At 44.9% G+C, this 26494-nt stretch overlaps 1 protein-coding gene across 1 annotated transcript in view; it reads left to right on the top strand.

Annotated features, from left to right (window-relative positions):
* arhgap39 (Rho GTPase activating protein 39) overlaps positions 1-26494 on the top strand; it is a 159404-nt gene that overhangs the window by 67332 nt on the left and 65578 nt on the right. Inside the window, exons 3-4 of the mRNA XM_007895064.2 lie at positions 15841-15888; positions 24167-25583. Coding sequence (XP_007893255.1) covers positions 15841-15888; positions 24167-25583 — 1465 coding nt within the window. The remainder of the gene's footprint in view (positions 1-15840; positions 15889-24166; positions 25584-26494) is intronic.

Consider the following 26494-nt stretch of genomic DNA (forward strand, 5'->3'; position numbering starts at 1 on the left):
GGGAAACGGGTACGAAGGTGTGTAGGGGAGGATGGGTAGGAGTCGGAGTGTGGGAGGGAAGGGGTGGGTGGTGGGTGGAAGTTGGAGGGGAAGTGACCGCGGAGCGGATTCCCTTGATCTTGGATTCAAGGAAATCCAGCATCTCCTCGCAGTGAAGGTTGGAGGAGATGACCTGCGCGGGGTGGCAGGGGGGACGGAGGAGTCGGGATGTGGTGGAAAACAGAAAAATTCCACTTAAGGAATGAGGGTTGTACCTGCAGACAAGCCCCAATCCCCTCAAACTCTTGTAGGCCCCAAGTTGTCAAAGGAAAATGGGACCTGAACCATGTCTTCACGACCACCCGAGGAAGGGGTGATGGGATGGCCTCTCCAGCAGGGCAAGCCTGGCCTGAGCCTAGTGACCAGGTGCTCAAGTGAGCTCTGTGTTCCAGTGCAGTCATTCCACTTCCTCATTGTGAAGCAGCTTACATTCCTCAGATCAGAAGTCCTGCAATACCCATCCCAACTAATGACACCGTTCTCCAGGTGTCCTAGGCAACAGTCCTCCAGATAAATCAGGCATGGTTGTTTGTGAGAATTTTCTGTGTGCTCAAAGGCTACCGCGTTTGCCTAACAAAAAGTCACTGCATTCGCTAATTATTGTGAAGCATTTTGAGAGGCTTTCATGCGATAAGACAATATAAAAGTGAAAGCTCTTTCCATTTAGTTTAAGAGGTTAGGAGCTGTGGTGTGACAGTGTGCAGTGAGAGTCCTGCTGTTTGATGGTTGGGTTCTGCTGTCTAGCCAACAATACACTAATAAAACTGGTCATTCATATCATGGCACTTTGTGGGAACTTTGCTGTGAGCAAATTGGTTGTCACGTTTGCATACAAATACACGGTCACTTCTGTGAAGCTCTGTGAAATTCAAACACTGGATTATTAATTATTATTAATAATAATCCTTGCATTTGAAATCGTGCCTTATCAATTCAAACACAGGATTAGACGTCTTAAGACGTCTCAAAGCACTTCATAGAATATACTGGAATGTGGATTGACTGTATTTTGTTGGCGAAACGCAGCAGCCAAATTGCGCACAGCAGTGTCCTACAAACAGTCGTGGATTGAGTGACCAATTGTTTTTTGAGGGATTATTACTCCCGACAAAGCGATCCACCAATCGACTAACAACCGAGTTCCTAGTTACTGCTAGGTAAACAGAGGCATGTGGAGTAAGGAAGCTTGCCCATTGTTTCGCCCTGCCCGGGAATCAAACCCACGTCCTCTTGTTTCCTTAATGTTATGTTTCTAGAAGGGAATCACAGAAATATTGCTTATGTGGTCCACGGACGCTTCTCAAATAGGGCACCTGGCCCTCAGCAGCCAAAAGGTTGAACCATCCTGGCTTAGAGTTCTAAATCCTGATGTGGGCATTGAACCCATGACTTTCTGACTTTGAAGTAAGAGTGCTACTAACTGAACCAGACTGACCCAAATTTTGATCATGATGCACACCATGATATACAAGATCTGACGGGATTATTTTGTTTAGCTTGTCTTCTGAAGTAAGAGAACCTTTACAAACCTCACTCCGGCTCATTTTAACAGCTGAAGGGGAAGGTGGAGAGGAGAAGGCAGGAGGCAGTGTATAAACACTGGCACAATACAGGCCTCTCTCTCTATCTCAGTTAGTAACAACTTAGTGGTGGAGAGGAAAAGGCAGGTTGAACCACTGGCACAATATATAGATTGTCATTTCTAGTTGTCCTTCAGAGAAGACCACCATCTACTTGCTCAGCATTCTGACTGATGGCTGAGCGCTGCAATGCTGAGCATACTTGTTCTTTTTAAGCTTTTTTGCACCTGCTGTACTTCTTGAGCAGAGCTGTACAGTCATTCTGGTATGGGCCGGATTGGCTACACATTCCACACTGATTGCAGAGTTGGTCCTTGCATTGGGATAATAAAGCACATGTAATGCCAACGTCTCCAAGCACTTTATAATACTTGCTGTAAAATGCAGTGACTGTGTAGTTGTGGGTGAATGCAGCAGCCAGTTCTTAGACAGCAATGTCCCACAAACAACTATGAAGTAGATGACCAATCCTGTGTGGGGGGGGGGGGGTTTGTTAGGCAGGACATGGGAAGAAACTCCCTTCTCTTTTTTGTTAACGTCCACCTGAACAGGCACAGACGGGACCTCAGCTTAAAGTCTTATCTGAAGGATAGAGTTAACTATTTCCTCTATTCTCATTACTTTTCTCAACTTTTGATTGATTATGTTACTTATTATACTTTGCAGGTCTTATGGTACGAGCTCAGTGTCCAGTTACATTCATTTAAGCTCTGATCAAAAACTGTGAGATTCTCCGTGAGATTCTCCTATCTCTGAAGCTAAGGCTCAGGAAGTGGTTGGAAGGGATCTCTTCACTTAGAGGGTTGTTTAGCTGTGGATTTCATTACCACAGATGGATACTGAGGCTGGATCTTGCTAAGTGTTGCTGCTCACCAGGAAGCTTATAGGGAGCTCCTGCAAGCAGTGAGTTCCAGCACGTGAAGAGTGCTATACAAGTGTAATTTGTTGTTGTTGTTGCTAATCAACTAGTGGGAGCTTAAACCTATGCTTGTCAGATGTCAAATGACCAACCGGTGATTATCTTGTATGGAGAGTGGGGAGGGGGGTATGTAGGGGTCCATTTGGAGCTGAGCTGTCTTCAAGGTGATGGGCTTGGCAATGGAATGTGGTTATCAAGTCAGTCCTCTGTGGCGGTGTTGTTCCTGAGGCAGAGGGGTCTCCAGGGCACTGCTGACAGACCAGCCAATCTTGCTCATCGCAGGACTTGGAGTGGATGAACAGTCACTTGGGGAAGGATTCACCCCACTCACTTCCTTTTGTCCCTGCAAGTCAAAGCCCTAATGAGTAACTGGATAAGCAGCGGAAAACCCTCCAGACAGTGCCTCATTGACAAGCTATATGATTTTAGCTGGTTAAATTCTAGCAATTGCTCTAATGCAAACTCTGGGGTCCCAAGCCTTGCCTCTTCCGAACTGTACCTAATAGTCTCCAGAGTTAGGTGAACAGGATGTGTCCCTCTGGAGAGAAAGTACGCATTCTAATTCAGACCACCGGGAAATTTCCATGTGTCGGTGGCATACATGGAACGATGTCTAGTTTGGATACTCAAGCAAAATTGGCAGCCGCATTTCGCCCACAAAATACGCAGTCAATCCACTTTACAATATATTCTGTGAAGTGCTTTGAGATGTCTTAACAACGTGCTAAGTCACTATATCAAATGCAAAGATTATTGTATTATTCTTGTAAGCACAATGATAGGATTCTGCATGCGTCAGACTCGCAGCTGGCCAAAGTAGGCCAATCAATAGAATTATTCAAAAGAGAACCGGCAAAGCACCTGAGCAATAAAATGTTTTAAGCCTTGGGATGTTAAATAAGAGCTGCAAAGCAGGCTTAATAAGAAGAACGACTCAAAAAGATAAAGGTGGAATTGGCCCATCACAAACAACCTCTTTCTTTGCAGAAAATCTATAATGCATCGACTTTCTGAGTTAAGGCCAACAGAGCTGAAGGGTGGGTACAGCCGAGGCTGAATAAATGCAAGTTGCAGACCATTTTAGCTGAGGATTTTGACTGAATAGCCACGCAGCCTCGGCGTGTAACAGTAATTATCCTGGCATATGATATAGTATATGTGATACCAAAACATCTCAAAGTACGTTCCTCATTATTGCTGTCAAGTATAGTGACTGATTTTTGCAGGCGAATGTGGCACAGCAAGGTCCCACAATCAGACATGACATGATCAACCAATTAATCTAAAAGTTTAGGAAACCAGAAGCATCATAGCATTTTTCAGCACAGAAGGAGGCCATTCAGGTTGTGCCTGTGTCTGCTCTCTACAAGACTTAGCAGTCTCATCCTGCTACCCTGCTTCCCTTACCCCTCTACACCCATATTCAGCGACAAGAGGGTATTAATTTAAAATAATCAGTAAAGAATGGTTCGGACATGGTCTGCCCTGCTGGGAGCAGTCATTGAAACTGAATCCCTATTGGCTTTCAAAAAGAACTAGATAAGTACCTAAAAACAACAATTTGCATTTATATAGCGCCCTTCACGCCAGACTGCGTCCCGGAGTGCTAAAAAAGGAGACAACGGCGGGTATATAGAGAAAATGCAGGTAAATAGATCTGATAGAATTTCTCGTTAAAAAAAGCCAACACCGACACGATGGGCAGAATGGCCTCCTTCTGTCATGTACATTTCTACAGTTCTATTAGTGTAATGGAATCTTTAATGTCCAGTTGAACTGAGGCAGACAGCATGCTGTTAAATCAGAAGGTTAGAAACATAAGAATGTACAAATCTATTGCTCAGAAGGAGGCCATTTGGCTCATCGAGTCTGCGCCAGTCTCTCTTTTAAATGGCTGTCTACCTCCCTCTTGAAAGCTACAATGGACTCTGTTCCCACCTTCCTACTCAGCAGAGCATTCCACTTCCCACCTACTCTGGGTGGAAACATTCCTCCTAGGTTCTCCTTTCACTATTCGTGTGACTATCTCGTCCCCTAGTTACTGACTTCCCTTATCAGTAGAACTAACTCCTCCCTATTTACTCTAACTAAACCCCTGATAATTTTGTACACCTCTATCAGGTCCCACCTCAACCTTCTCTGCTCCAATGAAAACAGACCCAGCTTCTCCTGTCTCTCCTCATAACTGAAGCTCTTCATTCCCGGAAACATTCTCGTAAACCTCCTCCTCTGCATCCCTCAAAGGCCTTTACATCTTTCCTGAAGTGAGATGCCCAAAAGTGGACATAGTGCTCTAGTTGTTACCGAACAAATAATTTATACAAACTTAACTTTATTGCTTTACTTTTGTACTCAATATCCCTGTGTATAAAACCCAGCACGCTATTGGCTTTCTTTACAGCCTTTGGATCTTATTCTACCACTTTCAATGACTTATGTATGTGCACTCCCAAACCCCTTTGCTCCTCAGCTCCTTGCAAGATGCTGACATTCAGTATACACTCAATTACCTTGTTTATTCTACCAATACGAATCACCTCATACTTTCCTTCATTCGAAACTGATCAACCCATTGTGATAATCTGTTTAAATTCTCTTTCCATCCTCATCATGATTCACTACACTTCCGAGCTTGCAGCCATTTGCACACAGAAATGTCCCAAAAACAGTCATGTATTTTTTGGGGGAGTAATTATTACCCCCAGTCTGTGTATCCCCTTTATGGGACTTTGAGACCACAGTCTAGTCTAGGGGAGAGCTGCAATGTCAGAGATGGCATCCTTTGCATGAGATATTAAACCACATTTCCGTCCACCTGTTTAGATGGATGTTAAAGATCTCATGGCATTATTTAAAAAGTGAAGGGATTCTCTTGACGCCATGACCAGCAATCCTGCAGATAAATTGGTCATGAATGTTTGTGGCATCATGTTTTTATGGACTCCTGTACCGTAGTGGTTAGCACGCTCACCTCGCAAGCGATAGGACCCGGGTTCGAGACCCGGGGCGTAACTTAAGGCTTGTTTCTTTATTCCACATGCCTCTGTTTACCTCGCAGTAAGTCGGAACCTAGTTGTTAGTCAATTGGCAGATCGCTTTCTGGGGATAATAATCCATTTCTTAAAAAAAAAACTGTTTGTATGCAATTGGCTGCTGTGTTTTGCCCACAAAATGTACAGTTAATTTACTTTAAAATATATTCAGTGAAACCCTTTGAGATGTCTCAACGATATGATAAGGCGCTATATCAAATGCAAGGATTATTATGTTTGCTTAGAAATATACTACACTTCTCAGTTATTACCTGAAAAGCATTTTGCGATGGGTTGAGTGATAAGGCATTATAGGAAAACAACTTCTTTCTATCTTCAGCAACCATTTGGGGTTTAGTGTTCAGTCTCTGCTGGCATATAATTTTACAGCTCTCTTTAATGGGATCCAAGTTCTGAGAAGTGATGTAAATTGAGATGTTCTAATAAATGTATTAGAAATCTCTAATGCTTAAGAGTGTGGGAACCTGAGCTGTAAAAGTTGGCTGAGATAAAGAGAACAGTGATGTTAATGTTTAATGCTGGTTGGAGGAGTATGTCTTCTCCATCTGGATGTCCTTTTGAAGGGAGGGGTTGGGAAGTGTCTGGCCCATCTGGCATTCCCTTTGATGGTTTTTGTGCTCAGCAAAATAAGGGATATCAGTATTAGGAATCATAGAATTATACAACAGCAACAAAATTAAATTTATAGAGTGCCTTTCACATCGGGAGGACGTCCCAAGATGCTGGACAGTTAGGGGTGAGGACCTGAGCATGGGGGAGGGGTGGGGTAGGGGTGAGGGAAGGCAGAGAGTTGGGGGGGTAATAGAAGGCGTGATCGAAGAGGAGGGTCTTGAGACCGGCCTTGAAGGAGGCAAGGGAGGAAGCGAGGTGAAGGGACCGTGGGATGGAGTTCCAGAGTGTGGGGGCAGAGAGGCTGAAAGCCCGGCCATCGATGGTAGGGCGGGTCGGGCGGGAGACATGGAGCAGGCTGGAGCCCGATGAGCGGAGGGAGTGGGCAGGTTGGTAGGGAGTCAGCAGGTCAGAGAGGTAGGAGAAGGCAAGGCCGTGGATGGCCTTGAAAGTGAGGGCGAGGATCTTGAACTCGATCCTCTGAGGGATGGGGAGCCAGTGGGGTCGGGCGAGGGTGGGAGTGATGGGGTCACGGAGCCTGATGTGTGAGAGTACATGAGCTGCAGAGTTTTGGATGATCTGCAGCTTGTGAAGGGAAGAATTGGGAAGGCCAATGAGGAGGAATTTCCATAATCGAACCTTGATGTGACGAATGCGAGGTAAGAGTTTCGGCAGTCTGAGAGGTGAGGCAGTGGCGGAGTCTGGCAATCTTACAGAGGTGGTGGTAGGCAGTGCCGGTCATGGTGCGGATGTGGGGGAGAAAGGACAGTTAAGGGTCAAACAAGGCACCCAGGTTCCTGACTGGCTTAGTGAGGTTGGTCGTGCAGCCGCGGAGGCTGATGCTGCCAGAGCCTGAGATCGGAAGCGCTGGTGTGAGCCTATCAGAAGGGCCTCGGTCTTGCTGATGTTCAGCTGAAGAAAGTTGCACAGCTATACAGCACAGAAGGAGGAAATTCGGCTCATCGGGTCTGTGTCAGCTCTTTGAAACGAGCTACCCAAATCAATCCCACTCCCCCGCTGTCTCCCCATAGCCCTGCAAACTTGTCCTCCCTAAATAATTAGCTACTTCTCTCTTAAAAGTTGTTATCGAATCGGCTTCCACCACCGTTTCAGGCAATGCATTCCAGATCCGAACAACTCACTTTGAAAAATTTCTCCTCACCTCTCTGTTTATTTTAACAACTACTTTAAATCGGTGTCCTTGGGTTACTGACCCATCCGCCAGTGGAAATAGTTTCTCCTTCTTCACCCTATCGAATCCCCTCATAATTTTGAAAACTTCTATTAAGTCTCCTCTTAACCTTCTCTGCTCCAAGGAGAATAATCCTTGTTTCTCTAGCCTTGCCTCAAAACTGAAGTCCCTCATTCCTGGTTCCATCCTGGAAATCTCCTTTGCTCCCTCTCCAATGCCTTGACATCCTTCGTAAAGTGTGGTGCCCAGAACTGAACACAGTCTCTCGCTGAGACCTAACTAGCGTTTTATAAAGGTTCATCATAACATCCTGACTTTTGTATTCTATGTGCCTATTTATAAAGCCTAGTATCCCATTTGCTTTTTAACAGCTTTATCTCCCTGTCCTGCCACCTTCAAACATTTACTTATATGAAACCCCAGGTCTCTCTGTTCCTTCACCCCCTTTAAGATTGTACCATCAACTTATATTGCCTCTCCTTATTCTTCCTCCCAAAAGACATCACTTTGCATTTCTCTACATTAAATTTCATTGTGGAGTCCTGTAGCTCAGTGGTTAGAGCACTCACCTCACAAGCGAGAGACCTGGGTTCGATTCCCGGCAGGGCGAACCCTTGGGCAAATTTCCTTACTCCACACGCCTGATAATAATCCTTCAAGAAAAATAAACAATAATAATTTGGTCATTTCAATCCATGACTGTTTGTGGGATGCTGCTGTGCGCAATTGGCTGCCATGTTTCGCCCACAAATATACAGTTAATTCACTTTACAGTATATTCCGTGAAGCGCTTTGAAACGTCTAGAATGAAGGGTCTGACGAAGGGTTGTGGACCCGAAACGTTGACTCACTTTCCTTTCTCCATAGATGCTGCCTGACCTGCTGAGTGTTCCCAGCGACTTCTGTTTTTGTTTTCAGATTTCCAGCATCTGCAGTATTTTGTGTTTTGTCTGTGTCCTCTTGCAGTCTGCTACTATGCTCCTCACTTTATATACTTTTCCTAGCTTAGTATCATCTGCAAACTTGGAAATTATACTTCCTATACCCAAGTCCAGGTCACTTATATAGACGAGAAACAGCAATGGTTCCAATACCGACCCCTGAGGGACATGACTGCATACTTCCGTCCAGTCCAGTTGTTTCAGTATTGCGGAACATGTATCTTATTTGGGCTCCCAAGTAAAAACAAAAATTGGTCGCTCAATCCACAACTGTTTGTGAGACACTGCAGTGCGCAATTGGCTGCCACCTTTCTCCCATAAAGTACACAGTCGCTCCACTTTACAATATATTCTGTGAAGCGCTTTGAGGCGTTTTGGCGAAGTGATAAGTCGCGGTGTGAAATGCAAGTTGTTGTTGTATGGGGAATGGTTAGATAAATAAGACTGAAAGTATTGCTCATTAAAAGAGCCAGGATAGACACGATGAGACGAATGGCCTTTTGTGCTGTAAATCTCTATAGTTCTATGGTTCTACATAAACCTTACTTTCCCAAATATCTATGTATCTTAAAAATCCTGAATGATTCTGTCCCAACTAAGCAATATTCCTTTTGTGAATTTCCCTGTAAGTTCTCCACGGATGAGATTTGAGGAGGCTTGGAAGCGGCTTGGAATTACTGGCAGCTCATGTTCTGGCTTTGTGGCAGGATGCTGTGCAGCATCCACTTCATCAGCTCGTTCTTTCTCTCTACGTGCAGTAATGGCTTGTGCGCGTGGTAGTTAAATGTTGTTTCAGTGTTGCGGCAGTATGCTGTGTATTGGACAGTATCTGCATTTTGTGCTGTCAAAATCACACAACATGCAGATATTTTCTCTTGTTCCATTTCAGTGATTTGCTCCTCAACTGTCTGCCTGAACAAATCCCCGTGAAATAGTAACAAAGAATCCAGAGATCAGAGAAGAATTAAATATGTTATTTCAGAAAGTTTTCTCTTCTTTGTGGGGGAGAGGGTAGCAGTGTCCCACTATCATTTGCTTCACTTCCCTGCAATAATATAACAACTACTTGTACAGTTTAATTCCTTTCACGTACAATGGCGATTACTGAGCAGGGACGCAACAAAGGGGAGTTTGAGATCAAATATTGGCACGGTCAAAGAGTTTTTTATATATCAGTTTGATAGAATGCCTTTTATGTCAGGATACAGTCTCAAAGCACTTTGCAGGATATACTAATACTGTATTATATAATACTAAGCACAGTGACTGTGTACTTTGTAATAAGAATAATCCCGGCATTTGATATAACGCCTTGTTAAGGCATCTCAAAATTTCACAGAATATATCACAAAGTGGATTGACTGTATTTTGTGAGCGAAATGTGGCAGCCAATTGTGCACAGCGGTGTCCCACAAACCTTCATGGATTGAGTGACCCAATTTTTTTCTCCCGGAAAGTGTCTGCCAATCAACTAACGACCATGTTCCTCCTTACTGTTAGGTAAACAGAGGCGTGTGGAGTAAGGAAACTTGCCTACGGTTTCACCCTGCCCGGGAAAATTACAGAGTTTTGAAGACTGGGAGAAACATGAAAGGCGAAGGCATTTTGGGGAGTGTTCCACAGAGTGAGGGCAAAGTGGCAGAAGGCTCAGCCAACATTCCTGGGACAGAGGGAGTGAGAAATGAGCAATAGACAGAGTAGAGGGCTCAGGCTAGAGAATATGGTCTCTGACTGCGCATGTCAAAGTATACAATCAATCCATTTACAGTACATCAATTGAAGTGCTTTGAGAAGCCTCAGCGACGTCTAATATCAAATGCAAGGATTATTTTATTATTATCTCGCTCTGGCTTCTGAAAGTCGAAAGAGTCTGTTTGGCCCAACAATCATGCCTTGCTTGGTTGATCACGTTTCATCTTTTCTCTCTCCCCCTCCCCCCCCACACCCCACCCCCTTCACTGTCACCAGCTGAATGTCCTAACTGCTGCTTTTCGTCTCCTTTGATGTCTCACTGATGCTTGTCTCCTCCCTCCTGCCTGATGAATGTTTTCTTGTCACAGAGCCTCATGGCCACTTGCCACGTCCGTTTGATGTCTCTAATGCTCCGTCACATGGAGGCTCATTAATACCACGTCTATATTGCTAATCTTAGCGGTTACGAAAAACTGCAGCATTTCAAATCTGTAGCTATTATTCAACTCTTCCCCCCCCCACCACCCCTCGCTGGACATCATTGAGCATGTGATGTTCTGTACTGTACATCCATAATCAAGTTGACTTCACCATGAAAGTATCGAGATGATGTTAAGCTGTTGGCTTGTGGATGAATCACCACTGGATGGTTTGGTTTTTGGGATGTCCTACTGACATGCAAAAGTGTAAATTATATTGTAAGAAAAAAAGGCGACAACAACAACTTGCGCTTGCATTAGCACCCTTCACATAAGAGAATAAGAACAAAAGAATTTGCTAGGCGAAAGAAGACCAAGGTCCATCTAGTTCGCCTTCCACCATCCTGGCAGTCGCTTGACATGGCGTGTCCCAAACTATACGCTGTATCCTGAAATATTATTTTCCAGCAGAAATCTATCTAATTTGTCCTTGAATCAAACGCTGGGTAGCTTTTCTAGGTACTAAATAGTGGCAGAGTTTAACCCCAGGCAGAGGGATTGAGGCAAAGAGCTCCAGAATTTTGGGGCGTAGTGGCCTGAAGCATAATAAAAATAATCCTTGCTTTTGATATTATTGTGTTTCCGAGACATTTCAAAGCACTTCACAGAATATACTGTAAAGTGAATTGACTATATATTTTGTGGGCAAAAAATATGTCCCATCAATGGTGAAGAGGGGGGAATGAGGTAAAAGGCAAAAAAAGCAGTAGCTACTTCGCACACAGCCAGGTCTCACAAATTATCAATTTGTCTGGAGGATTATTAGGGATTTTTGAATAGCTTTAGGCGATTATTATATCTGCCTGAAAAGGCAGGCCGCACCTTAGTTTCACTTTTCAACCCAATAGATGGCACCTCCAACAATATAAGTCCATTGTAGGGCTGGAACTCACAACCTTCTGACTCAGAAGCGAGAGTACAACCCATTGAGCCAGGCTGACAATCAATGGTGTTCCATAACAGCAACCCACCTTACCATGGAACCATACATCTATGGAGTAACGACCGATTGGTCGTTGATGGGAATAGAGAGACTGCTATTTCAGTATAATTGTGATCACAATTTTCAATGGGCAGTTTGAATCCCCAGCATTAATGAACGGGGAATTGAATTGAATTGGCAAAATCAGTCGATGTCACCGCTGTCTGACTTGCTGGCATCAGTGCTAGATGTAAAGTCATTGTTAGCCCTGCATGAACAGTCAGCCCAGAGCCGCCCAGTGCCTGCCACAGCCATTCTTAGCTGAACAATTAGAGATGCGCACAGTAGGCAGTAACTATATGGTATGAACCACAGCAATGTGTCAGGTTGTAGCATTGGCAAAATATCCATGCTGTGTGTTGAGCTGTGTCTCTACATTTGTTATATTGAAATAAATTGGCAGTGCTGGATCTCGGTGCAATTGCAAACTTACTTAAAGGGAAAGTAAATGAAGTACAGTACAATAATAATAATCCTTGCATTTGATATAGCGCGCTACTAACCTGCAGACGGCTTCTTTGTGTTAATTTACAACAATCTATCTCTGAAATTTCCATGTGTAGGTGAGATGCATGAAATTCTCAGTTTGGTTTGGGTACTCTTAAGCATGGTGATGGGTTTCTGCATGTGTCAGACATCTGGCTGACCCCCCAAAAAGTGTTAATTCCCAGGTGTAGTGGATAGCCGTAATCTTTCCATTTGACACAATGCCTTATTGCACTGTCAAAACTTTTCGAAATGCTTCACAGGATTTACTGTGACGAGGGGTAAATTTGCGCACAGAAATGTCCCACAAACTGCCATGAAGTAAGTGAATGACCAATTTTATTTAGAGGATTGTTGACCAGGACACCGGGGGAAACTCCCTGGTTTCTTTTCCCAATAATCCCCACAGTATCTTCAATGTCCACCAGAATAGACAGGACCTCGGTTTAACATCTCATCTGAACGACAGCATCTCTGACAACGTACTGCTTCCCCAGCATTACCCTGGAGACTGTCAGCCTCGACTGTGAGCTCAAAGTCCCAGTGTGGGGTTTGAGCCCACACCTCTCTCACTTCCCGATCGCCACATTCCACCCCTGTAACTGAACGCGTCCCGCTGCTTTGGCTCCCACTTATTGGAGTGTTCTCAAGCCAGGTGACAGCCTCACTGGCTCCGTGGGAAGACCTGAGGCTGTTTATCAGTGTGGCACCATTCCCATTCCTGAATTAGTAGGGTTTTAATGCCTCAGTAATCCGCATATCCAACCTGTCAGACGTTCTATCCGATTAGCACCACAAATGGATCAGCCCGGGCTTCTCTGCAAGTACTCCTGAGTACTGCTGTCAGGACGGAGGCTTTCTAATTGAACTCTACAATTGAGAAAGCCAGCAACAACTAGCTCAAAGTTGAGGTAAATGAATGTAGAACGTAGGGAGTGTATCAATGTAAACCATCTGCTTCTACTTTAGAAGTCAGCCTGGCTCAGTTGGTTGCACTCTCGCCTCTGTATCAGAATTTTTTTGGAGGGTCAGCCGAATGTCTGACACATGCGGAGACCCATCACCATGCTTAAGAGTCTCCAAACCAAACTGAGAATTCCAATGCATCCGACCTGCACAAGGAAATTCCAGAGGTAGATTGTTGGAATGGAATGAACACTCTCTCCCTGGAGGGACACATCCTGCTTACCTAATTAGTATTAGGCATAGGAGCCAAGGCTTGGGGATCCCAGAGCGTGCATTGAGGTACTGCTGGAATCTAATCAGCTAAAACCTCATTGCTTACCATTGATATTGCTGTCTGGCAAGCTTTCCCACTGCTTGTCCAGTTAGGACAACCCTACCTGTTATGGCTTTGGCTTGCAGGGTTAACAAAAGTTGAGTGGGATGACTACCTGCCCACCCTCAATCATTGATCTGACCTTCCAGGTCTTGCCGATGAGCCAGGCTGGCTGTGCTGTCATCAGCAGTGCCCTGGAGTACTGTGGACCCACCTAGCTCAGGAACCGGAATACCGAGACCGCCACAGAGGGCTCGATTCCGACATTCCGTAGCTAAGCATGTCACCGTTGTACCCTTATTTTTCTGAAGGAGTTCCAATTTTACAGCTGCAAATGCATTTTCTGGAAGCCTTTCACACACAGCTGTAATGATGTAATGCAAGGACTATAGGGTGGGTATTCTGGAAGTATGCAATCAAATGAACCAAAGTGACTTGTTCACCTGAGACTTTGTTGTGATCTTCAATGCTCTGGGGAGAATCTTTTTATAATCTCTCGTCTTGCTTGGTCTGTGCTAATGTGAAACGTGTGTGTGTGTGTGTGTGTTTGCGCGTGTGGGAGGTGGGGGAGTTGGGGAAGACCAGCGTTACTTATCAATTGCTCGGGAGCAGTCATGTGCAGTGGCAATATTTCTACTTCAAATACACTCTGGAGCCCATGTGTAGTATGCGTAGACTTCTCCGAGTGGCTATATTTTGTTGTAGTTTATAACCTGGAGCTTTGAGATCAGAACGACTGGTTTGAGACCACTTTGTTACGGCACTTGAACATTAACACTCCATCTTGGTGATAACGCGAGGATAGGAGATTCTCAATTTCTCTCCTCTCAATACATACCACACACGCACACCACACACACACAACACACACCACACCCACATACACACACACACACGTGTGTAATATATATATATATATCCTCTCTCACACACGCTCACTCATTTTCACACACACACACACACACACAATGCTGAGGTCGAAGCTTGGTGGGTCCATTTAACCGCTCACCCCTTTTCTGCTCCTTATCTAGGAGGGGTAGATGGCTGGTAGCTTCTACTGAGTGTCTCTGACTCAGAGTAGTTAGAGGTGGAAACGTGTCCTCATCCCTGTAAGCTGACATCTAATGAATAGGGTGGTACCTGGCTGGACAAGTACTTATTAGTGCTTCAGAGAGAGAAGCTGTGGGGTTCATATGTGCACAGAGAATAGAACCTGTTTAACTCCTTCCTTCTCGCATAATTCTTTGATGATGGTTTTCAAAAGCTGCCTCATACTGTAATTACCATGCTCCTGAAAGTGCCATTTACCGCAGGTTGTTTTTGTACTCAGTTCAGTCTGTTGTTCACTTTGTGGGACCTGTTTATGGGACATTGCTGTGTGCAAGTGCTGTCGGAGTTGCCTACAAAATTGGCAGGAATTATCTGTAAGGTACTGTGGTCAGCCTACTTTTGACACCAAAATAGTGACAATAATTTGCATACAGGAGAATTCAAATCATAGAATCATAGACATATACAGCAGAGAGATTTTCTGAGCAAATGGAGTTTACAAAGAGAGAAGGCCTGAGACGGAGGGTTTGGGGGGCATAGTGGCTGAAGCTCAGCTGCTAATGGTGAAACAGAGGGAGCATGGATCAAGCAAGAACCCAGAGTTGGAGGAGAGGAGATTATAGCCAGAAGGATAGGCTCGAAGAGTTTACACGGGTAGTGTGTGAAGATTGTGAAGGAAAGTGAAGCATGAGGATCTTGCAGGCCGCTGAAACCCTAGGCTCGACTATACAAACTCACTGCTTGTCGGCCTCCCCAACTCCTCCTTCCACAGGTTGCAGATCATCCAGAACTCTGCAGCCCATGTCCTATCCGCACTAGTCCCCGTGACCCTATCACCCCCATCCTTGGCTGCTGCTTTGGCCTGTATAACAATTTATATTAAATACTCGTTTATTAATTAGCAAATTATCATTTTTTTGATTGACTCATTAAGTTAGATGCTATCTGTCTTGTGATGCAGATAGAATACAATGCAATACATAGTGCCTTTCTTGTTAGGACGTCTCAAAGGGCTTCATAGTATTGGGTGGGCACCCGAACAGGGTGTGGGAGCTGAGGGGGTTGGGGAGGGAAAAGCTGACTGAGAGAGCAGCCAAAGAGGTAGGCGAGGGGGAGATTTCCCCCTCTACTGCACTACGATTTCAAAGAAACTTGGTTATATTATAGCTCCTTCAACCCAAACTCAAATTGATGGCTACTCATCTTGTTGTTTGTGGGATGTTGCTGCCACATTCACCTCCAGAACAACATTCACCTAATTTCTAATTCATCGCATTCTGTAAGGTGCTTGTTATATTTGGGTTTTGTTTCAACCTGTATTTCACTGGTTCCCCATAGAATAGTTCTGTGCAAAATTCCCATGGCCTTTCAACAGCCGCACCCTCATACCTTTCAGAGAAATGCCCTTGACAGGATAAAAGGAAATGGGTGGGGGGAGAAGGAAATGGACTCATCCCCTCCCTACTTTGTTTTGATTCTTGATTATTGTACTGCCTTTTAATGCCATTAATACCTTTTTCTCTTTCTTTGTCCCTTTAGTCTTGGTGGCAAGTGTAATCCTGGGGATCCCTATGATGATGTGATCAGGTAAGTCCAGTCTGTTGTTAAATGCTGCATCAATTTCGCCTGCTTGACCTGCCTGTGAGAAACAACTTTGTTGTGCTATGTTTTCTGCTGTTCAAGATTAAGTTTATCAGTGCTGAGAAATGGAATCATTTCAATTTTGTGGACTGGTGACAGCACCTAGCACTCCCAGATCAAGTACAACAACAAGATTACATTTGTATAGCGCCTTTCACGTTGGGAAGACGTCCCGAGTACAGGTTAGATCCCTCTACATTGCCCCATCCAACTCTGCGTTAAGATAAACATCCTTCTTTTGCTCAAATAATTTATAAATTCTACATCAACTGACATTTCCAAGGTTGGTTAATTTTTGGTTCCACCTCTCCAATTCTCTTGCTCCTCTACAAATTACGTTACAGTTCAATGGGTATTGGGCATTCTGTGTAACCCACCCAAGTTGTAATCCCACCAGACATGTCTATCTTCTCTCAGTGTCCATTCATGCACTCAGCCTGGCGTAGTGGTAGCTCTCTTGCCTCAGAGTCAAAAGGCTGTGGGTTCAAGCACAACTGTGTGGAATCATAGTCTAAGCTGACACTTCAATGCAGTGCTGGGGGTGTGTTATATTGTTGGAGATGCTGTACCAAGAGCACTGACTAACTGGAACTGTCGTGGTTTGTACAGGTCAGTATTATGTCTGATGGTGCTTTACAAACAGTCATTGAGGAAGCAATGCTTTTACAGGAACTAGTCATGCTATTGAGCCACATAAGAATTATTGAAGCCAACCACAGTTGAACCTTTGGTGCTGGCAGCACCGAAAGCAGCTGAGTGGCTACATATGGAAAGTTCTGCAAGTGTTAACTACCATCCAGAACAAACTCTTTGTTCCCACTTACATGTTGGTAGAAATTGCAAAATAGACACAATACACAACATGGATTTGTTGTGGGTTCAGCCCGACCACGGCTGTGCAAAGTAGCAATGTGGTTCTGCGTCTCCATACCCATCGAAGATGTGATCAGGTGCTATATCAAATGCAAGGATTATTATTATTTACCTATGCCACCTGCCCTGAGGACGGGCAAGTGTGTGTAGCAAGTGTGCAGTTGTAGGTGGGTTTTGAAGATGCAGGAGGTGGGTTAGTGTCACCATGTGCTGGTATTCTCAACAAGAGAAATGGGTAAGAGACCCGGGGATGTGTGAGGAATAAAAGCCAATTCGAAAGGCTTGACAAAATTGTTTTCCTCGCAGCTTATTTTAATGAGCTGATGTCATCACAGCAACAATTTGGGAGCTGTAATGAGAGCCTTTCAGAGAAGACAATGGGGCCATTGATGAGGCTTAAAGCAGCAACGCAAGCTTCCTGAGAGGATCCATTAAATTCTTGGTTGTGGGTTTTAATGACGTGTGTGAGAGTTGCGGTGGCTGGCACCTGATGCTTTATATTTAAGTGCCCTCATCTTTCTTTCTTATCCAATCGCCCAATACTGAAGTCCCATTGCGTAGTGGTCATTGTGCTCGCCTCGCAAGCGAGAGGACCCGAGTTCGATTCCTGGGCGGGGCGAGACAAGTTTCCTTACTCCACTCATGCCTCTGTTTACCGAGCAGTAAGTAGGAACCCGGTTGTTAGTTGATTGGCAGATCGGTGTCTTGGGGTAATCCTCAAAAAAAATTGGTCACTCAATCCATGACTGTTTGTGGGATGTTGCTGTGTGCAGTTGGCTGCTGCGTTTCACCCACAAAATATACAGTCAATTCACTTTACAGTATATTCTGTGAAATGCTTTGAGAAGTCTCAACGGCATGATAAGGCGCTATATTAAATGCAAGGATTATGATAATTAATTTACCATTTTGCCTCCAAGATCAGATAAATGCTGAGTAAGAAAGGAACTAACCACATAATATCAGGGTTTCAGCACATTTCTGCCTGATAACTTGTGACATAACAGCACATTTCTAGGTGACGATAGCTGCAGAACTATGTATCCATGACACTAGTTTGAAAACAAGTCGGGTGTTTCTCCCACTGTTCTGGCTGAAAGCCTCCATTATCCAAACTCACCAAAACTAGAAATTAATTGTTTTTCTCAAGGTGGTGTGGGTGATGTTGCTGTCGCAGATTAGCTTCTGCGTTTGCCTACATAACATCAACAACAAATTACATTTTTACAAGCGCCTTTCACATTGGAGGACGTCCCAAGGCACTGGTGTTTGGGCTCAGGAGGGCAGGGAAGGTAGGTGTAGGAGGGTGGTCGAAAATGTGAAGATCTTGAAAGGAAGGAAGCAAAGGAGACGGTGAGGTGAAGGGACTGTGGGATGGAGTTCCAAAGGGTAGGGGCAGAGAGGCACTACACCTCAAAGCAATTTGTGTGAGTCACTTTGACAAGTTGCGGGGTGGTGAAGTGCTGTATGAAATACAAGTGTTATTCAGCTTGCAGACACTGAGTTGATGAAATATTGCACACATGGGAAAAATGTGTTAATGTTTGAATTTCCTCCAGTTTCTCCCAGTGTTTTTTCAGCAACCATTGGGGTCAAGGACATTTACTCCTATTGTCTCTACCTGCAGCCTGTATATTGTGTCCTTCATGTGGGGTAGTGTCTCGGAGTGCTTGAAAACGTGCCATTATCAAAAATCGGGAGGAACAAGAATGCTTTTTACAGCTAATGCTGTGGTTACTATAACAACCGGGCTGGAAAGCTGCCAATGCAATGTGGATTTGCAGCCCTTGTGTTGTGACAGTGGGAGGATGCCGGTGTGAATGGCAGAGGGGCTAAGGAGCAATGTGGGTGGTCTGAAGTGTCAGTGGTACTGTGTGTGGGCTGAAGGCCTGAGGGGCTGAGCAGAGTTGTATTATTTTATATGTAATCCAGAGTCCCAGGTGAAGGGCCAAAACACAAAGCACAGGACACCATTGAAGCTGAAAATTAAAAAAAACTCACATTTTTATAGTGCCTGTACTGTAAACCGCTTTATAGTAATTATTATTAAGTGTAGGGACTTTTCTGTGTAGGCAAATGAGATCCATTTTCTGCCAAGCAAGGTCCGGGAAACAGCAATGAAGTGAATGATCAATTTATCTGGAGGATTGGAGCAGGATATGCGCATCTAGTTTTTTTGAATAGTGCCATAGGATCTTTAACATCCATCTGCGCAGGGAGACAGGTCTTCAGTTTAATATTTCATTCAAAGTACAGCACCTCTAACAGTGCAGTGCTTGCTCTCTTCTCTTGAACGGACCAATTTCAGGATCCTTGTACTTGTCTACAAATTACCTCCCTACCTCAACAGCCTGCTCACATCCCACTCTATGCACGTCCTTCGCCTTCTGCTCGTCACCTGATCACCCCGATACGCCATCAGCAACCGTGCCTTCAGTTATTAAGGCCTGAACCTCTGGAACTCAATCCCTCTGCCTTGCCCTCTCTTTACCCATCTTCAGATCACACTTGAAGACTTTCCTCAACTGATGCCTCCCTTCTCTCCGCGTCTCAGCGTCAAACTAGACCATAGTAGATGAGATGCTGCCCTTCGTGAAGGACGCTATATAAACGCAAGTTTTTGTTCTCCTCACTCCTCACCCCCAGCATAGGAAAGATGTCAGTCCAGACTGTGACCTCAAGTCCTGCAATGAAACCACATCCTCTGACCCAGAGATGAGAACCCTACAACTGAGCCCTAGAGTAGGAGACGAGGTAAATCAGGACAGAGAGATCAGGCGACTCTGAGCTTAGGGTTTAAAAGGCTGTCGATTGTGGGGAGGTTCACAGCTGTGAAGTCCTGGGAAAGAACATCAATTTACATTTATCTATGTCAGGAGGAAGTATCAAAGTGCCTTGCAGAGCTGACTGAGAGAGAGTGGGAGTTAAATTGTGACTTAATAAACATGCAGTGTTCAAATCAAGATGGTGGTTCAGGGTGGATTTGATCTTGCATCGAGCACCACGTGTCAGGGTCAGGCTGCTGGTAAAAACATCAGTATGTAAGAAAATGATCCAATGTATCCAGCAGTCATTTTGGAGCATCAGAATTATTCTTATTCAATTATTGTTTCCCATTTACTTTGTCCAGAATCATTAGCACTTTTTCATTTGAGACATTAATTTCTGTCTAGTCTACATTGCCATTCAGGTGTACGTAAAGGCTGTTATCGTTTCAAAGTGAAGTGGATATTTTTTTTCCCCCTTCGGTTTTATTGGCTTATCTGAATCATGTGTCAGTAAGCCTCACGTTGGCATTTGAACTCACATAGTCTAAAATGACACTCCAACTGCAATGCTGGGAGTGTATTGCAATATCGGTGGCGCCATCCTTCAGTTGAGACGTTAAACTGTTTGCCTGTTCAGGTGGGATGTTAAAAATCCCACGCGACTTGAAAAGAGAAGGAAGTTTCTCCCATTGTCCTGCCCAACAATCTCCCCAAAATAAAAAAAAAGTCATTCATTTCATGGCTGTTAGGGGGACATTGCTGTGTGCAATTGGGCAGATGTGTTCGCCTGCAAATACAGTCACTCTACTTCTCAGTAAATCTTGTGAAGCACTTAGAGACGTCTCCCTAACATGAAAGATGCAATACCAAATGCAAGGATTATTATTTTATTATTAAATTATCCCCCAAATTCTAGTAAATTGTCTACTCATTGTTTGTAAGACTGCTGATGTAGGTTAGCTGCCACATTTGGCTCCATAGCATTCACTTTGTTTCCAATTAAAGCGCTTTGAGCTGTTTCTTTTATATTAAAGGTACTATTAAGTTGTTGATTCTCCTCTGGGATGTGTTGATTTTAGGGTTGTGTGTCTCTTGTTTTGGATTCACGGTGCCAGTTAAATAGGCTGCATTATGCGTGCTTCAGGATTTAAAGACTGGGGTCATGTCTCTAATAGTGTAGCTGCAAAACACTTGTTTATGCAGACCCATCACTACTGAGAAGCACATTGTCTCAGACTGACTGCAAACCCACATGTGATTTCCTAATGAATATGCATCAGTATTGGCTGTACGCTCTGGGAAGTGCAATCTCTTAGGTTGCAAGCTAAGGTGTTGACATTCTTCTCGCAAAATAGAAGCCCACGGTATTAGAGGGACAGTGACAGCATGGATACAGAACTGGCTGGGAGACAGAAAGCAGAGAGTGGTGGTGAATGGCTGCTTTTCTGACTGGAGGGAATTGTGCAGTGGTGTCCCCCAGGAGTCGGTATTGGGACCACTGCTGTTTCTGATCTATATAAATGACCTGGACTTGGGTATAGAGAGTACAATTTCCAAGTTTGTAGATGATACTAAGTTAGGAAAAGTAGTAAACAGTGAGGAGGATAGTAACAGACTGCAAATGGACATAGACAGACTGGTAAAATGGGCAGACATGTGGCAGATGAAGTTTAATGTGGAGAAATGCAAAGTGAAGTATTTTGGGAGGAAGAATAAGGTGAGGCAATATAAGCTGATGGTACAATTTTAAAAGGGGTGAAGGAACAGAGAGACCTGAGGGTTCACATAAGTCACTCTTTGAAGGTGGCCGGACAGGGAGATAAAGCTGGTAAAAAGCAAATGGGATACTGGGCTTTCTAAATAGGGGCATAGAATAGAAAAGTCAGGAAGTTATGATGAACTTTTATAAAACACTGGTTAGGCCTCAACATGAGACTGTGTGGGCACCACACTTTAGGAAGGATGTCGAGGCATTGGAGCGTGTGCAAAAGAGATTTCCAGGATGGAACCAGGAATGAGGGACTTCAGTTATCAGGAGAGGCGAGAGAAGCTGGGATTATTCTCCCTGGAGCAGAGAAGGTTAAGAGGAGACTCAATAGAAGTTTTCAAAATTATGAGGGGATTCGATAGGGTGAACAAGGAGAATCTATTTCCACTGGCGGGTGGGTCGGTAACCCGAGGACACTGATTTAAAATAGTTGTTAAAAGAAACAGAGGGGAGGAGAAGTTTTTTCACACAACGAGTTGTTCGGATCTGGAATGCATTGCCTGAAAGGGTGGTGGAAGCCGATTCGATAACAACTTTTAAGAGAGAAGTGGATAATTATTTGGGAAGGACAAGTTTGCAGGGCTATGGGGAGACAGTGGGGGAGTGGGATTGAATTGGTTAGCTCTTTTCAAAGAGCCGGCACAGACACAATGGGCCGAATGGCCTCCTTCTGTGCTGTATGATTCTATGATAGAACATCACTTGTCTGATTCGGGTCTGGTCTTCTGTGAGTTTTTCACTCCTTCCATCTCACTGTCAGCCGCCGAAACTTCAGCCACTAGGTCCTGTGCTCTCTGGAAATTGCTGCCAGATTCCCTTGTGGGGAATATTGCTGTTCATTTCATTACAATCTTGAGACAGGCACAAACAACAACCAACAACTTGCATTTACTGTGTATATAATAACCCTCATTCAAGACAGTGTCTCAGATGGCAGGTTGATATGGAAAGAGCTGGCAGGATTGAATCATTCAAAAGAAACCAGATAAGCACTTCAGTAGAAAAAAACATTAATGTATATGGGGAAAGAGCTGGAATGTGGGGTTAATAAAAAGGACAAGGGACAAATCGGGATAGCACTTGCACAGACACAAGAGACCAAGTGACCTCCTCCCTTGCTCAACATTTGTCCTGAGCTTTCACGGAGCTTTAACAGAATGTCAACAATTAAATTAACTCTTTACTTAACCTAACTAATTGCTATCAAGATTGTTCGCCTAACAAATAATAATAATAATCCCTGCATTTGATATAGCGTCTTATCGCGTTGTTGAGTCGTCTCAAAGCATTTCATAGAATATAGTGTAAAGCGAATTGACTCTGTTTTGTGGGCGATACCTACCTGGTATTGTCGACAGATGATTATTCTACTTCTGTGTTCATCTCGATATGTCTCTATCGAGCAGTGTTAATTGTCACACTGGCACTTCTGCCACTAAATAGCATCTTATCTGCACACTTACATTAACAACTTGCATCAGTATTGGCCGCTTGGGCTTTTATTGCTGTGAAATTAGATTTTATGTTTTTATGCAGCAGTTTCAGTACTGCTCTTCACTGGTGCTGCTCCAGTTTCTCCAGTGCAGGCCACAGGTTCAGCAGAGCTCTTCCCAGCCAACAGGACAGTCTCTGCCTTTGATCTGTTGAGATGACCTCAGTTCCCATTGCCTGCCTTTCCAGCAGGAGCAGTGACCATATCAGATGATAGGAGGAAGCCATTCAGCCCATCAAGCCTTTCCACCATCATAATAATAAATCATAATAATATAATAATAATTCTTGCATTTGATCTAGTGCTTTTTCACCTCGTACATATGTCTCAAACCGCTTCACAGATTATATTGTATAGTGGATTGACTTTGTATTTTGCGGGAGAAATCATAATTGATCTTTTAATCCCATTTGTTTGCTTGTTCTCCTTATTAAACAGTATAGAAATCATGAATCGTGACCAATCTTTTAATCAAGAACAACTTGCATTTTTAAAATCAACAACAAATTGCATTTATACAGTGCCTTTCACATCAAGAGATCGTCCCATGGCTGTGAGCTCAAAGTCCTGAAGTGGGGCTTGAATCCACAATTTTCTGACTTGGAGGCGAGAGTGCTAGCCTGACTGAACCAGGTTGACATAAATTTATGGCTTCTGTGACATTCCTCATTTATGAAGATATGTTTTCTGATTTTAGCCTGAATTTGAAGATTATGTCCCCGAGTTTTGGATCCCTAACCTTGGGAAAGGTATCTCTGCTAATTTGAATCACTGGGGTTGAAAAGTGCTGCCCATCAAAATGACCTCACCACCTAAACCACCTTTCTGAAATATATCCCCTCCACAGTCTCACCCCAGCTATGAACGACTTTTTACCTGTTTGAAACCTGGGATGTGTTCCATGCTGCGCAAACTGTGAATTGTTTTCAAGATGATCCAATCTGTCGGATTAATTTAATTCCAGTTCATTCTCATTTGAAGCAGCTGATTATTATACAATGCGACACACGTAAACAGGACTTGCAATGTGAGTGCACCCAGAGGATTAATTAGACACAGAATTACAGATTAGGTGACTGGTACATTCACGTAAATGCATTCGCTCATGTTCTGTGTCCTGCCGCAGTCAACAATGGGAAGCTGCCAGTTTTCATCTCCTGGCTGTTTGTGGGGCCTCGCTGTGGCTGCTCTGTTGTCTTATTAATAATAATAATAATCCTTGCATTTGATATAGTGCCCTATCACGTCGTTCAGAGGTTTCAAATTGACGTCTTATTATAAATGTACATTTGTGTTGTAATGTTGTTAAACTATGTCTTTCAGGACATCGCCTCACAGGTGGATGACCGGCACTAAGGAGCGGATGTTGATTAAAGTTACAGACCGGGAACCCAGTTACTTATTCCATCAGGGCAATGGCAGCACTGAAAGCCAGCAGGCCACCCGCCCCCGCCGGCCTTCAGGGCAGCAGCCACTGCCTCACGCCCACAGCTTCGCCTCGGACAGCGACACCCAGATTTTCTTCACTGAACGCAGACAGTCGCCGTACTTCAAACGGGCCGAGCACGTGGGCGGCTGCTCCCCGGTGCTGGCCCGAGGGGAGCCTTATCATTCCCCCATTCACACCCAGCACCGCAAGTACTCGTTTGAATCGCAGCCCTCGTCCCCCCGTTATGGCTATGAGCCCCCCCTTTACGAGGAGCCTCCCATCGAGTACCAGGCACCCATATACGACGAACCGCCCATGGAAGTGCAGTGCGAGGGCATGAGCCATTACAAGGCAGGCTCGCCTCAGAAGTCACCTGTTCGGAAGCCACACGTGATGCTTCACTCCCCCAAACAGGGCCAGAATTCCCCTTACCAGCAGCTCGTGCTCACCAAGCAGAAATGCTCTGAGAAGTCCATGAGTTTGGAATACAGCCCGGCTGGCAAGGAGCTGGTCAAGCAGCTGGTTTATGTGGAGCAGTCGGGCTCCAGTCCCAAGTTTAAATCTAGCACCAAGCACCGGTATTCACCGAGCAACATGTCCAATGTTTCGTACACTTTACAGCACAGCCACTCGCTGGTCAGGGACTTTCACCGGCCAGAGCTCAGGCCCACTGACTATAATGGGCTGGAAGGCTCTGAGTCCCGTTACGGTCACCAGGCCGGTCAGCAATCGCATGAGGACTCCATGTCGTGGTCCAGCCAGCATGACTCGCTCTCCTCCATTGGCTACTCCCCAAACACCAAGAAAAGGAAAAGCAGGAAGCCCTCCCTGACACAGGAGCTCTGTGGCGGGGGCGCGGGGGAGAGCTGCGGGGAGATCAGCCCAGCCGCCGAGCGGCTGCTGGGGGACGAGAGGCATTCACCGCTCGGCAAGCCTCAGCTCAGCCAGGCTGACAGCCAGAGTGGGGAGGGGGAAGCTGCCCGCGGGGGCAGCGCAGAGTATGCGGACCTCCACCTGACCCAAGCCCGGCTGGCACGGGAGGCACAACAGCTGCATCAGATCCGGCAGCGGAGCAGCTGGGACTCACAGAAGGAGGTGTCTGGGTACGAGAGCGATGGCGCCCTCCCACTGCCCATGCCCGGTCCTGTCGTCCGGGCTTTCAGCGAGGACGAGGCGTTGGCACAACAGGAGAGCAAACACTGGAAGAGGAGCACTTTAGAGAGGCTGGGCTTCCCTCAAGTGCTTTTGGAAAAGAGCGTCTCTGTCCAGACTAACCTGGCTTCACCCGAGCCATACCTCCACCCATCCCAGGTAAGCCTTCAACACAAGCAGCGATTTCGACCGAAGGAATGAGCGGGATTTAGTTTGGCTCAATCAGCAGCTCTCTTGTCTTTGGGTCAGAAAGTTGTGGGCTCGAACCCCCACATTAGCACCTGGAGCTGCCGCTCCAGTGCAGTCTTTCATTATCGGAGATACCGTCCTTCGAATGAGATGTGAAATGGTGGTCACTGTTGGAAAAGAGAAGGGAGATTTTCCCAATTAATCAGTCAATGCACAGTTTTTGCTGTGCGCCAAGCTGCACTTGAGAATGTGACGATTTTGAGACGTATCCACATTATAGGCATTGGGAAAATGGAAGCTCAAATACACGTTACCCCCTGGATTGTTAATTACATGAGCGAAATGTGAACGAGGGGAGAGGGGGTGCTGAATGACAGCAAGGGTTTAGATGTCCATACCAAATATTAAATGTCAATGCAACGCTTAAACCGTACCGTTCTGAACTGGAACCCGTCGTCATGCCAGCTCTGCTGTGGTCAGCAGTCCTTCCAAACGGGACAACAAAACATATTAGATGGGTTATTTTCCAGCTGACTCTGCATTCAGTGCAGGCTCAGTGTAGCTGGCGCTTTGGCTTTTTGTTCGGGGTTGGTGGGCTTTCTCTTACCAACTGTTCGTTTTTAATGTTATTAGGGGGAAAAAATGCAGAAACGAAGGGTTAAAATCCAGAATTTTTACCCCCTTTTTGCCAATTTCTTCCTCATTTGCTCTCTTCTTCCCTTTTTTCTGCTCTCCGCTGCTCTGTCACTCCCCTTCTCTCTCGTTCTCCTCTCTTTCTCTCTCCCTCTCTTCTCTCTTTCTCATCTCTTCTTCTTCCTAGAGGTGACTCAAAATTCTACCTGGGCAGGCTGGAAGTCTATATTTCTTGTCTCAGTATTCAA

This window comes from Callorhinchus milii, unplaced genomic scaffold (assembly GCF_018977255.1).
Source record: "Callorhinchus milii isolate IMCB2004 unplaced genomic scaffold, IMCB_Cmil_1.0 Scaffold2, whole genome shotgun sequence".
Lineage (NCBI taxonomy): Eukaryota > Metazoa > Chordata > Chondrichthyes > Chimaeriformes > Callorhinchidae > Callorhinchus > Callorhinchus milii.